This window comes from Dipodomys spectabilis, unplaced genomic scaffold (genome assembly GCF_019054845.1).
Source record: "Dipodomys spectabilis isolate Male_0828 unplaced genomic scaffold, ASM1905484v1 ptg000082l, whole genome shotgun sequence".
NCBI classification, from domain to species: domain Eukaryota; kingdom Metazoa; phylum Chordata; class Mammalia; order Rodentia; family Heteromyidae; genus Dipodomys; species Dipodomys spectabilis.
In genome coordinates this window covers 2,054,513-2,067,795 of record NW_024870759.1, presented here as the reverse complement: position 1 = coordinate 2,067,795, position 13,283 = coordinate 2,054,513, and the positions used below count along the sequence as shown (strand labels likewise).

Sequence of the window (13,283 nt, the reverse complement as noted above, 5' to 3'; positions counted from 1 at the left end):
CTGAAAATTGAACCCAAAGCCTCCTTTCTGGACAAGTGTTCTACAGCTTGAGCCATTCTTACAGCCCTGGCTTTAATTCTTACCACAGCAAAATGGGATTATTTCTGTCATAAAATAATGGATCCAACTGCTTTGTAACAGTTTTTTTCATAGTTTTTAACAATCAGAACTGGTTTGTATAATGAAAATACAGTATCTCTTTGTGTTTTAAAAGAAAAAATAATTCTGGCTATAGTCTTACCTACCTAACATTTAGCACCCCATTTTAATAAACAGAAGCTTCTATGTGTATATAAATGTATAGATATGTACCTTTATACACCTTAGAATATTAGTAACATTTCTATGTCAGTAAATATACTTCTATAGCATCTTTTAATTGATGGAATAAGAATCCACTCTGAACTCAACACAGTTTGTTGAACCATTCTAATACTGAAAATTCAGATTTTTTTCCAAATTCTCCCTATCACAAATAGCTATGATAAACTCTTGGAATTAAAACTGGAAAAAGACCCTAGTTGCTTCTCTTGGGATGAAAACATAGGTCAAAGAAGCATGTACATTTTTAGTGTTTGTCAGGCACAATAAAATTGTCCTTTAGAAAGGTTGTATTGATGTATTTTTCTGTGAACAATGGATTTCCTAATTCAAGAAATGTTCTCTAAGGTATTGGGGTGGGGGGGCAGGTGGTAACATGGATGCTTAGATTGAGAGATTACAGCTATGTTCCAACTCCTTTCATCCTTTTCTGTATTTGCAGGATGATTAATAGCAACACTAAAGTCCATCACAAATTTCATTGTATACTCTTATTCTTATTGTTAGAAAATATTTTGTTATTTTCATTATTATTTCTCTTTGATTAATAGTCTATTTATCAAGTACCTTTCAATTTCTAAACATTTGGGAATTTTACAGTTATTTTGTTAATCTTTTTCTAACATAACTAAACTGTGATTCAGAAACGTACCCTAGGTGCTGAAGTTTCTAGACTCACCATTTACCACGATTTAGGAGCTTTCAATGCTAATATGTCATTTCAATTACATTCTGTACCCCAGTTTTCAAAATGCAGTTTATTGACCCCAGCAAGGAATGTTTCATCAAGACGCGAGCCTTCAGCAGATTCTTCAGAAGTCTGCCCCAGAACTGGTTAGCCCAGTGTCTTGTCTTTGGCCACCCTGGTACAAAAGCAACTGGACCCTGTCACTCTTCACAGTTCCCCAAAAGTACACCCCTACAGCTGCCTCTTCACGGGAGCCACCCTTCACCTCCAAAGCACATAGCTCTTGTCCACCTCTCTGAGCAATATACTTTCCTTGTTCTTGCTAGTTTTCCACTCACTGTTCTGTTAATTCTTTGAAGTTTTAAAACACCTTTTCTTCAAACTTCATGCACTTTTTTGTAGTTATTTTTTTGTTATCTTCAGAGAAAATACTTGTCAGAGAAATCTGGATTTTTCTGAATTTTATTATAGTGTTTCTTGAAGAATGGTCAGAAGACAAGTGCTAGTGAACCATTTGTTAATAGTCTGCTTTGATATAGTTACAGAAATATTCAAAACATGAGAGGAAAGATTCAAAAGCTGTTAATTACAATTTCACATTGCACAGAGCATTTAATTTTATGCTTTGGGCTCAAAAGACACTTGGTGCCAAATGGTCATATTTGGAAGTGATGCAATCTGATCTCTTTTCACATATATCCAGTCATACTTTGTGCCTTTAGACCTATGATCTATGTTGTTTGCTTGGTTTGGATAATTTTCTTTTTTTGTTTTTGTGGGTCATGGGGCTTGAACTCAGGGCCTGGGTGCTGTCCCTGAGCTCTTTTGTTCAAGGCTAGCATTCTACTACTTTGAGCTACAGCTCCACTTTCAGTTTTCTAGTCGTTAATTAGAGATAAGAGTCTCATGGACTTTTCCAATTCAAGCTGCTTTTGAACCATGATCCTCACATCTCAGCCTCCTGAGTAGTTGGGATTACAGGCATAAGCCACCAGCACCCGGTGGATAATTTTCTTAATTATATAATTAGTGCATCTTTCTTAAAAAGTTTTAAATTCAGATAGAAAAAAGGGAGTGGCAGTTAAACTCATTCATAATTCCAGTGCTTTCACAATTTGGAGTCAACTTCCTGTGGATTTTCTGCATATGTTTTGGAAGCTTTCTCTGTAGAAGGGTTTCTTCACCTCATCTCACTTCCTGGGATGGGAGACAACTGGTGAAATTCAGGACATGCTCTTTGAAGATTCATGACAGTCCTAATAACATCCCAAGATAAGAAAACAAAAAGAAAATTAGTAAGAAGTCTTATCAGTATTTTGGCATTATTACATTAGCAAATAATGTTTATCAGAGAATTGAATTATCAGTTTTATTCAGAAGGTTCAAGGTTATTTTATTTGGATTGTATGTATTATAAATATGTATATATATCACATTTCTGTGATGAATAAAATTTGCATAAATCATGTTTTATTTCTGTATCTCATGAAATTTAAAATTCGTAGATTGCTTCTTTTACCTTAATATCAATTAATGTTATAAATAACTAATGAGATCATTTTAATAATAGAAAAGTACTTTCACTGTGATAGCTTTTTTCAGAATAATCCTTCATAGAACATGACTTTTATTTTAAAATTAACACAAGTGACTTTATTTTGTATCCTTACTGAATTTTAAAACCTATAAAGTAAAAAATGTCCCAATTAAAAAGCAACTAAAATATAAGATGATAGAGATGGTAAGTCATTGGTAGAAGGCCTATCTAGCATGTATGAAACCCTAAGGTTGATCCTCAGCACTAACAAAAAAAAGCCATATCCATAATAGTTATGGTGAAATAATAGTCAATTATTTGGAACCAATATGAAGAATACCTTAAAACTACAAGTCAGATATGAAAGGAAATAGAGTGATATATCATGTTTGTGGAGCAAAATATTAGAAAAGTTTCTATAAGTTAATGTACAGCTAAAATTCTGCCTTAGCTGAAATAAAAATATTTAGAGTCTAACAAATGATTTTACTTTTCAACTGGGAAAAATTCATGAGAAAAGAATTATGAAATGAGACTTGCTTTGCCAAATATTACTATATACGCTACTACATTATTTAAAATAAATAATACAGAGTCGGGTGCCAGTGGCTCATGCCTGTAACCCTAGTACTCAGGAGGCTGAGATTTGAGGATCACAGTTCGAAGCCAGCCATGGCAGAAAAGTCTGTGAGACTCATCTCCAATAAACTACTCAGAAAAATCTGGAAGTGGTGCTGTGGCTCACATGGTAGAGTGCTAGCCTTGACCAAAAAGAAGCTCAGGAGCAACATCCAGCCTGTGAGTTCAAGCCCCAGGACTGGCATAATAACAATATAACAACAATAACAACAATAATAATAATAAAATATGGTACTCAGCTTGGCACTGTTGATTCTCGCCTATAATCCTAGCTACTCAGGAGGATGAGATCTAAGGATCATGGTTCAAAGCCAGCCTTGAGCAGAAAAGTCCCTGAAAGACTTTTATCTCCAGTTTTAAACACTGAAAAACCAAAAGTGGAGCTGTGACTCTGGTAGAGCACTAGCCTTGTGCAAAAGTCTCAGGACAGCACCCAGGCCCTGACTTCAAGCCCTACATCCCACAAAAACAACAACAAAAGTACTCATAAGAATAGACAAATCAGGGGAAGGAAAGAGAAATCTAAAATTACATCTGTGCCTGGGCTCATATGATTTCTGTCTCTCTGTTTTTCTCTCTGTCTCTGTGTATCTGTCTGTCTCTCTTGTCTCCCCCTCCCCTCTCTCTCATGCACATGTAGTTTAAGATTTCAAGCCAGTATTTTAGATACAACTAGAAAAAAGCAGATTAATCAATGCTAGCAGTAAGTTCTTTGCAGTTACTTCTCAAACTAATTTTCTTAGGCCTCTCACTTCTTTATCACTTCCCTTCCTCCATCTCTCTTCTCTCTCCTTTCTAGGTCCCTGTAGCTCTTCGGACAGCTTCCAGATTCTTACTGCTTTATTACATAATCAATTTGGCTCCATTCTTTGGCTAGCTCTCCTCTCATTTAATTTGAATAGTGCTTACCTTCAGATTTCTCAATTTAGAAAAGCACCTATACAAAATGAATTTCATCACTATGAGATGGATTTTAGTCTTTATAAGTCAACTGACCTGCTTAACTATATCTAGGCTTCAAAATAGCACAATACAAAGAAATTTTAAAATATAAAAATATTGGGCTTTTCCAGTAATCATGAAATGTTATTATGTAATCCTAGCTGCTCATGAGGTTCTCAGTTCAAAGCCAGTCCCAGCAGAAAAGTCTGCCTGACTCCATCTCTAAAATAACAAGCGAAAGTCTGGTCCAGGAGTATTGCTCAAGTGGTTGAGTGCCAACCAACCAATCAAACCTAGTGAATGTGAGGAATTGAGTTTAAATCCCGGTACCACCAAAAAAAAGAAGAAAAGAAAGATGCTGGGCTGGAGATGGAGTACAGTGATAAATCTCTTGCCTAGCATGTAAGAGGAATGTTGATCTCATGCAGTAGTTGTTCTGCATATGAAAAGAGATATAACTATGAGGCCTGACAAATACTATGTTCTTTCCTTTGCTTTCTATAACTTTCTGTTTTCTCACACCTGCGGCAGGTATATTAAAGGTTGAGCTACTGGATTTGAACATACTTTATAAAACTTAAAGCCTTATGAAAATGTTAGCTATTAATATTTGAATAATTCCACTAATATAGGTAATGATCTTGCACAAACATACATGTATGCAGCATGTATTTATATATGTAAATGCTAAATGTTATGCTACAGACTAGGTGATCAAAAATGAAAGCAAAGGAAGACATTAATGTGTCTGGTAATCGTTGAGGGAGCTTTATGGGAAGATGAGAATGAATTGGAAACTTGAATTTAGCAAGATTTTAAATATAAAGAGCAGTATATGCAGAAGTATGTAGCAAAACAGAGAAAATAAAATAGAGTATTCAAGAAGTAGAAATAAGACTAGTCTGCCTATAGATTATTATTTTATTGAAATGTCACTAAACAAAGTCAGTAAAAGAGGGAAGGTGTAACTAAGACCACAAGAAATCTTACCTAGAAGGTGAGAAATATAGACCTTTAATTATAAGTTTGGAGCAAGAGAGTAACACTGTGTCACCAGTACATCAGTGTATTCCAGTATGTTTGTAGCAATTAACTTTGCTCATGGAAGGTAAATAAGAATAAGTTTTTCATTAGCTCATTGCTATTTCATTTCATAATATATAATTTGAATTCCCCATTTAGCAGTGATAACTATAGCAAAATACTTTAATGTCTATATATATGATTGTTTTGTTGCTGCAGTACTGGGGTTTGAACCCAGGGTCTCATGGATGCTAGACAAGTATTCTTACCACTTGTGCCAGATCCCCTGCCTTATTTCTTAAAGTACTATGTAACTAGCTAGGAATCAGTGGCTAACTCCTGTAATACTAGACACTCAGGAGGTTGAGATCTGAAGATCACAGTTTGAAGCTAGCCTGGGCAATAAAGTCCATGAGAGTCTTATCTCCAGTTAACCAACATAGGCCAGAAGTGGAGCTATGGCTCAAGTGGTAAAGTACTAGCCTAGAGCAAAATTGAGGGACAGCACACAGGCCCTGAGTTCAACCCCCAGGACAAGCATACACACACACACACACACACACACACACACACACACACACACACACACACACACACACACACACACACACACACACACACACACACACACACACACACACACACACACACACACACGATGTAACTAAACATGGATAATTTTGGAATGTGATCTCAAGATATGCCCACAGCCTCCAGCAGTGCTTCTTCCTGAAACTCCTTACCTTCATAACATAAAGAAAATTTATAGTCATTCTTCTATATCTTGTATTATGTGATACTCCCTTGGCTTGCTCTTTCTGAGGTAGGAGGGATTCTTTTTTCTGTAGATTTTCAACGTTAAGATGTTTATAATGTTCTATATAATTTATGCCTGCTTTTTATTGAAAGAAAGTAGGGTTAAATTACTTAGAATCCTTGGAAATCTGTCAACTAATAACTTAGTGATGATGTATTGACTTTCAATGTTGCCTTCTTGTATTCTCTTACATTCTTTTTTTTCACATTTATTTACAGTATGGATGGAGCAGATCTGTGTTTTGAAATCGTAAAGCGAGCTGATGCTGGTTTTGTATACAGTGAAGCTGTAGCCAGGTATGTAATCCCCAGGAGTAAAGGTAGAAGTAAAAGGAGGAAAGAACAAAGAACTGTCACATAGAAAAGTCTGCTCTTCTCCCAATGAACATACTGCTGTTCTTTGCTGCAAGAAACATACCTTTTCTCGGTATGCAGAGTAGGACCAAATAGCAATTTGACATGCAAAATGCCAAACAATGAATGTATCTGTTCACATGGCTTCACATATTCATACCAGTTAGGCTATCTTACATACTTCTAATGAGTTTGCACAAAGATATGGTTGGTATAAGCTCAGGAACCATGTAGAATTAAACTTGGAGGGTTTTGTTTGATGTGTTTGGTTTTTAACAGCTGTACCTCATTAGTTCTTTGTTTACTTTTTAGTAATATCAAACTATTATGTGACCAGTTAATCTAAGGAAAAGAACTGAAGAGTAGAAGGAACGAAAATGAAAAGTACCTTTTTTTTCTGCTGAATATATTTGCTTCAGGCCACTATGTGATCTTCCAACCAAAGAATGGCCATTATTCTAAGTGGAAGAGTTGCCATAAAGACCTAATGGTTCAAAAAGAAGTAAATATGAAAAATCATAGGAACCATGCATCCACTGGGCCTGCTGGCTTATATATTTATAGCAATAGTTTTCTGCTTTGGTTACATTCAGTGATCATAACTATACTCCATTGAGTTGCCTATTTAATACATGGGATGTAGCATCCCTCCTCAGTCACAAGCCATAATATTCTGGAAGATTCCAATCTACCAGTCTATTAGAATTCACTATACATTTTTATCAATTGAGATGCAGTTAAATTAAATGATCACATTTCTTCCTTTCTGTTGTTTCTTTTAGAACTATAGCATAATAAAAGGATATAGCTAGAAACAACTTAGAGACTCTCTTACTACATCCTTGTCTACCACCATCCCCCACAATGGTGTGACTGTCTTCAGATTCATTATTCTGACTCTTCCATGCCAAAGAGCAAGAGCTTAGTCTTAGAGATGGAGTTCCCTGTGGCAATAACACTGTGTAAAGAAAAAAAGCACTTGTTTTTTTATACCATCAAGGTTGGGGAGAATGAACAAATAAATATGTATGCACAGGGCACAGTGGCTCACACCTATGATCCTAGCTATTAGGGGGAAACTGAGATTGGGAGGATCATGAGACCTAACTCAAATAATTTTTTAAAAAACCCAGTTCTAGTAGTATATATGCCTGTTATCCTAGCAACAGAAAGTGTAAATGGAAGGATCACAGTCCAGGCTGGCATAGACAAAAAAGCGAGACTATATTTGAAAAATAATGAAAACAAAAATGCCTGAAAGTATGTCTAAAGTAATAGAGAACCTGCTTAGCAAGCACAAGATCCTGAGTTGAAACCACAGTACCACTAAAGGGAAAATAGGAGAGAGAAAGAGAGGGAGAGACACAGAGAGAGAGAGAGAGAGAGAGAGAGAGAGAGAGAGAGAGAGAGAGAGAGAGAGAGAGAGAGAAGCAAGAGAGAGACATAATTGGGCCATGCTGTTTAAAGCACAGTCTAGATTTTTGTGGGTGTGTACATGCCTGTCCTGGGGCTTGAACTCAGGGCCTGGATGCTATTGAGTTTTGTCTCAAGACTAGTGCTCTACCACTTGAGCCACAACTCCACTTCCAGCTATTTTTTTGGTGGTTAATTGGAAATAAGAGTATCATAGATTTTCCTGCCCAGGCTGACTTTGAACCATGATCCTCCGAACTCTACCTCCTGAGTAGCTAGGATTATAAGCATGAGCCACCAGTGCCTGGTTAGATTTTTTTTAAGTGCCACTTTTCTGTTGTTTTGTTCTTAGCACAGTTTTTAAATTTTGTATTGCATCTTTTCCTTCAAATATAAAAGACATTCTCAAATAACAAAAATGATCAATGTTATCTTGATTTTCCATGTGGCAACGTTATCTAACTTTATCCAATGAACCTCTCAGACTTTTGTGTGTAATTATTTTTATATATTTCTTGAGAATTTGAAGCTGTTTGCCTTTCCTACTTGTCTGTATTACAACATAAAATATGGAAAATCGAACATTCAGAATTTTGATTCTTTTTTATTCTTTTAAAATAGTTTTCTTTTTTAAAGCATGGTAACTGGAGTAGCTGGCATACCTGCTGGCAGAGTTAGCTATTCTCCAGTCATCTTCTTTTTTTTAACTTTTCTTAGCTTTCCCTTAACTTTGAGCCTGTCTCTGCCAATTGGCTAGATGTAGGGACAGGCAACATGTTAGCATATAGAAGTGATACCATAGAGTGAAATGATTTCTGGTCTCTTCCAATCTTGAAACTTATAGAAAAAGGTTCATGTGTCTATACATCAAGATAAAAAAAAAAGCCTGTTGATTTTTAGTTCTAATGTAGTTGCTGTTAAAGTGGAGGTTTTTAGCTGGGCACTGGTAGCTCATGCCTATAATCCTCGCTGTGCAGGAGACTAAGATCTGAGAATCCTAGTTCCAAGCCAGCTTGGGCAGAAAAGTACCTGTGAGATGCCTAGCTCCAATTAACCACAAAAAGCTGGAAGTGGAGCTGTGGATCAAGTGGTAGAGCTCTGGTCTTGAGCATAAAAGCTCGGGACAAAAAAAAAAGATGCTTTTATGAAAGGAACTCTCCAGAATAGGTCAAGACAGAGTAGCATTGGGACCAGTAAGTACCATTGCTCAGAGAGAGGTGTGAACACAATTTATTTAATATTCTTCCTGCTCACAATGAGCAGGACATGGGGAGGGTTCCAGTAATATTATTAGGTGTGTTCCTATTGCAGGGGATCAATAACTACATAAAAAGAACAGTGTACAAGGTTTGGCTAGATGACTTCTGACTTTCATTTCTCCTATCTGCTTCTGAGATTTATTGTTAGGAAATTCAGCTTCTATCAGTATTCTATGAGGCCAACTGTAGCAGATTTGGAGACTCCCAAGTAATCAAATTGATAATTTTGTTTCTCTTCGACTGACCGAATTTCAAGAGGAGCAGCAAAGCATGTCACAAAGTAAAAATCTATTCAGAGCTTAGTATAGCCCAATTAGTAACTACACCTGTCCTTTCAGGGGTGAACAGTGTTGGAGTGAGCTAGTGCAGAAACAGATTATCAAATCAAACTCTCACAGATCAGTGCAGTATCTTTACCTAATACCAAGCTTTACAAAATCATTTCAAGGATGCAAGCATCAAAAGGCTCCACTGAAGCCAAAGGAGGCCTGAACTATCAAGGGCTTCTTCTCACATTAACAAAGCAGTCATGTCCCAGAATTGAATCTCCACCTGAGACTTAGGGGATTCCACACACATAAGGGAGCTTTTCAATCATGAAGCATCTCCATTTTATACCTTAGAGAAACTGCCTAGTTTACATTCTTCAGGAAGCTATCACTCCTCAAAGAGCCCAGGGTCTGTTTACAATCATCTTTATCCTGGGACATCCTGTATGAACACTTCAGAGATAAAGTATCTTCTGCCTAGCAAATAGTATATATTTCTTTTTGTCCAGAGCTGACAAGAAGAGTACATTGAGTCACCTCTCTTCCTCTTCCTCTAATTCTTCCAATGCCTCCTTCCAGAAGAAATAAATACAATTCTGGACAGCTCTTCCATGGAGTTGCCAACTTTCCTGATCCTTAGGGAAGATGTGAATAAACATATGTATGTACTGCTGAGTTTTTCTGAAAGTGTGGACTCTGATATTCATGAAATAAAACTTTTTGATTTAAAGATTATTCAGCAACTCTCTAGAATTTGTGCATCTCATTTTTTTGGCCAAAGTGGGGGGTGTCTCATTTTATTTTACTGAAACAGTGTTGATATCCAGGGTCATGACTGGGAATGTGGAGAAAGAGGACTTTAGATGTATGATAATGTATGGAGAAAAATTCTATTTTCTCAAGCCAGGAATCAGTAGCTCACGCCTGTAATCCTAACTATTCAGGAGGTTAAGAGCTGAGGATTGCAGTTCAAAGCCAGCCTAGGACAGAAAGTCCATAGCTTAGCTTCAGTTAACCACCAGAAAACCCAAAGTAGCATTGTGGCTTAAAGTGGTAGAGCACTAGCTTTAAGCAAAAACAAAAACAAAAAAAAAAAAACACAAAAACTCAGGGACAGTGCCCAGGACCTACATTCAAGCCCAACCCCCAAAAAATATTCTTCTCTCTCCTCATATAACTTCAGATTTTCCTCTGTATGTATAGTTGAGTCAAATAATGGTGTACTCTGATATGCATGTTTTAAAATGTTCTTGCTTTGAATTTTGTTTTATGAGACTTTTTATTTGTCTTTTTGTTTTTTGAAAGTAGTAGAGTTTGAACTTGAGGCATTGTGTTTGCTAGACAAGTGCTATACTACTTAAGCCACGCCTTGCACCTTTTTTTTCTCCGTTTATTTCTGAAATAGGGCCTCACTTTATGCCCAAACTAGCCTATGCCATGATTCTCCTATTTATATTTCCCAACATAACTGTAATGTCATATGCATACCACTTTACCCAGCTTTTGCTGTTGAGATTAGGGCTTGGACTGGCCTGGAACTGTGATCCTCTTGATCTCAGCCTTCCATGTAGATAGGATGACAGATGATTGCCTTAATGCCCAATTATATGAGGCTTTAAGACAGGAATTTTCTTTAGGCTAAAGGTAGTTTACATTGACTTACTATCATATATCCAAAGTAATATATTCTATAAGTACAAGTTGCCTCATTTGAAGCTACTGTTCCATTTTGACATCTGAGTGGACATGTCCCATGTCTTTGATAAACGTAATATTATTAATAACAGTATTTTGTAGTAATATTAACCCCAAGTTTGCAAACCACTTTGGTATTTGTTGCCTCTTAGCCATAACGGGTCATGGATCCTCCAAAGCCTGATTTGAACCACTAAAGGGCCATAAAATGTTAATAGCCCCTAACTTTAAATTAAAAAAAAAAGTTGGGGCTGGTCTCTAGTGGCTCACATTGTAATCCTAGATACTTAGGAGGCTGAGATTTTTGTCATAAAGTTTAGAGATATATATTTTATTTTATTTTCATTTTTTCATATTTTAGTTTTATTGTAAAGATGCTGTACAAAGGGGTCACAGTTACATGAGTCGAGCATTGTTACTCCATGAGACTCCAATTAACCACAGAAAGACAGCTTGAAGTGGAGCTGTAGCTCAAGTGGTGGAGCACTAGCCTTGAGCAGAAAAGCTCAGGAGCAGTCCCCAGTCCCTGTGGACAAGCCCCAAGACTGACACAAAAATAAATTACAGGCTGTGGTGACCCAAACGGACCTCTTACATGTTCAATCACTAAGTAAGAAAATTGAACATTAGAATCTTTATCCTTAGACTGCATGAATTTAGAGACTAGTTATGAGGAAATAACTTTTGAGTACAGAAAGGGTCTGGGTTTGGTTTAGGTTTGTTTTTTTTTTTCCTCCTCTGCCTTTCACTTAAAAAAAAAAGAATTTCCTAATCCACTCTAATATATGAAATAATGCATATCGTTTGGGGGGGGATCCTGTTTTTGGTTTTGTTTTGTGCTGGTCCTGGGGCTTGAACTCAGGGTCTTGGTGCTTTCCCTGAGCTTTTGTGCTCAGGCTAGCACTCTACCATTTGAGCCACAGCTACACTTATAGCTTTTTCGTGTTTAGTTGGAGATAAAAGTCTGAAATTTACCTGCCTGGGCTGGCTTCAAACCTAGATCCTCAGATCTCAGCATCCTGAGTAGCTAGGTTTACAGATGTGAGCCAAGGGCACCTGGCTCAAAATAATTCATATGTTAGTTAAAATGAAATTTATGAGTTTGGTTAGAAAGTAACATACTAAAAAGAGAACTTAATGAATGGAAATGTCTTTACTTATAAAGCTAGAATGGAGTTGGCTAGAATGGAGTTGTGTGTTTTTTTCTTGAGCCACAAACACCAACAGGGTCATTTGTCAGTACTAATATTAATTATACTGTTTAGTTTTTGTTTTATTCTGGAAACAGTAAAAGGAAAGTGACAAAAAGGAAAAAAGGGAGAATTGGAAGGAGTAAAAGTGAACAGGAAGAGAGATGAAACAAGTACTCAGTAATAAAGAGGCATTTAGAAACCAAGAATAAAGTTCTACAGTTTAACTAAATAGAATTAACTGAGATATTAGAGGTTTTTCATATTTTAAACTGCAATCTTAAATTACTAGGGTATTTTTGCCTCTGAACTTGTATGGAATTCTTTTGGCTTAACTTGGGAAATACAAACTGTTCTCTTTCTTCAAGAAGCTTTAAAATCTGTAAATCTGCCAAAGTTTCATTAAGCTTGACACTGCTCAAATGAAATGTTTGTAGACAGCTAATCTGAAGGTAAGAGTTATATAGTATTGCACTAACAAATGAAAGTTTTTACAGTTTTAGATTTCTTTCTTTTTTACAGCCATTACATGAGACAGATACTAGAGGCGCTTCGCTACTGTCATGATAATAACATAATCCACAGGGATGTGAAGGTAAGTGGTCTTATCACTAACTTTAAAGTTTATGAAGAGAAACTGACATCATAATGGGAACCATAATTGTTTAAATATTCGTCTACAGAGCATTTTAAACTTAATTTTCTCTGCAGATAAAAAATTTATTAAGCCAGGAGCTTGTTGTTCACACCTATAATCCTAGATACTCAGTAGGCTGAGATCTGAGGATTGTGCTTCAAAACCAGTCAGGGCAGGTAAGTCTGTGATACTCTTTACCTCCAATTAATCACCAAAAATCCAGAAGTGGAGGTGTTGCTCAAGTGGTAGAATGTCAGCCTTAAGAGAAAAAGCTAAGGAACAAAGCAGGCCCTGAATTCAAGCCCCAGCACTGGCTTGTACACGTGCACGCACGCGTGCGCGCGCGCACACACACACACACACACACACACACACACACAAACCACTTTGTACTTGGGAAGTCATTGTACTGATTTTTATAGGAACACTTTCTAATTTCAGTTTCCTTATTTCTAAAGGTTACACGCAATCTAAGCTTTTATTATTCCTCTTTTGCTACT

At 36.6% G+C, this 13,283-nt stretch overlaps 1 protein-coding gene across 9 annotated transcripts in view; it reads left to right on the top strand.

Moving 5' to 3' along the window:
- Cask (calcium/calmodulin dependent serine protein kinase) overlaps window positions 1–13,283 on the top strand; it is a 345,788-nt gene that overhangs the window by 179,661 nt on the left and 152,844 nt on the right. For all 9 annotated transcript variants that reach the window (XM_042683597.1, XM_042683593.1, XM_042683598.1 and 6 more), the window contains 2 exons: window positions 6,186–6,263; window positions 12,669–12,741. In XM_042683597.1, coding sequence (XP_042539531.1) covers window positions 6,186–6,263; window positions 12,669–12,741 — 151 coding nt within the window. The remainder of the gene's footprint in view (window positions 1–6,185; window positions 6,264–12,668; window positions 12,742–13,283) is intronic.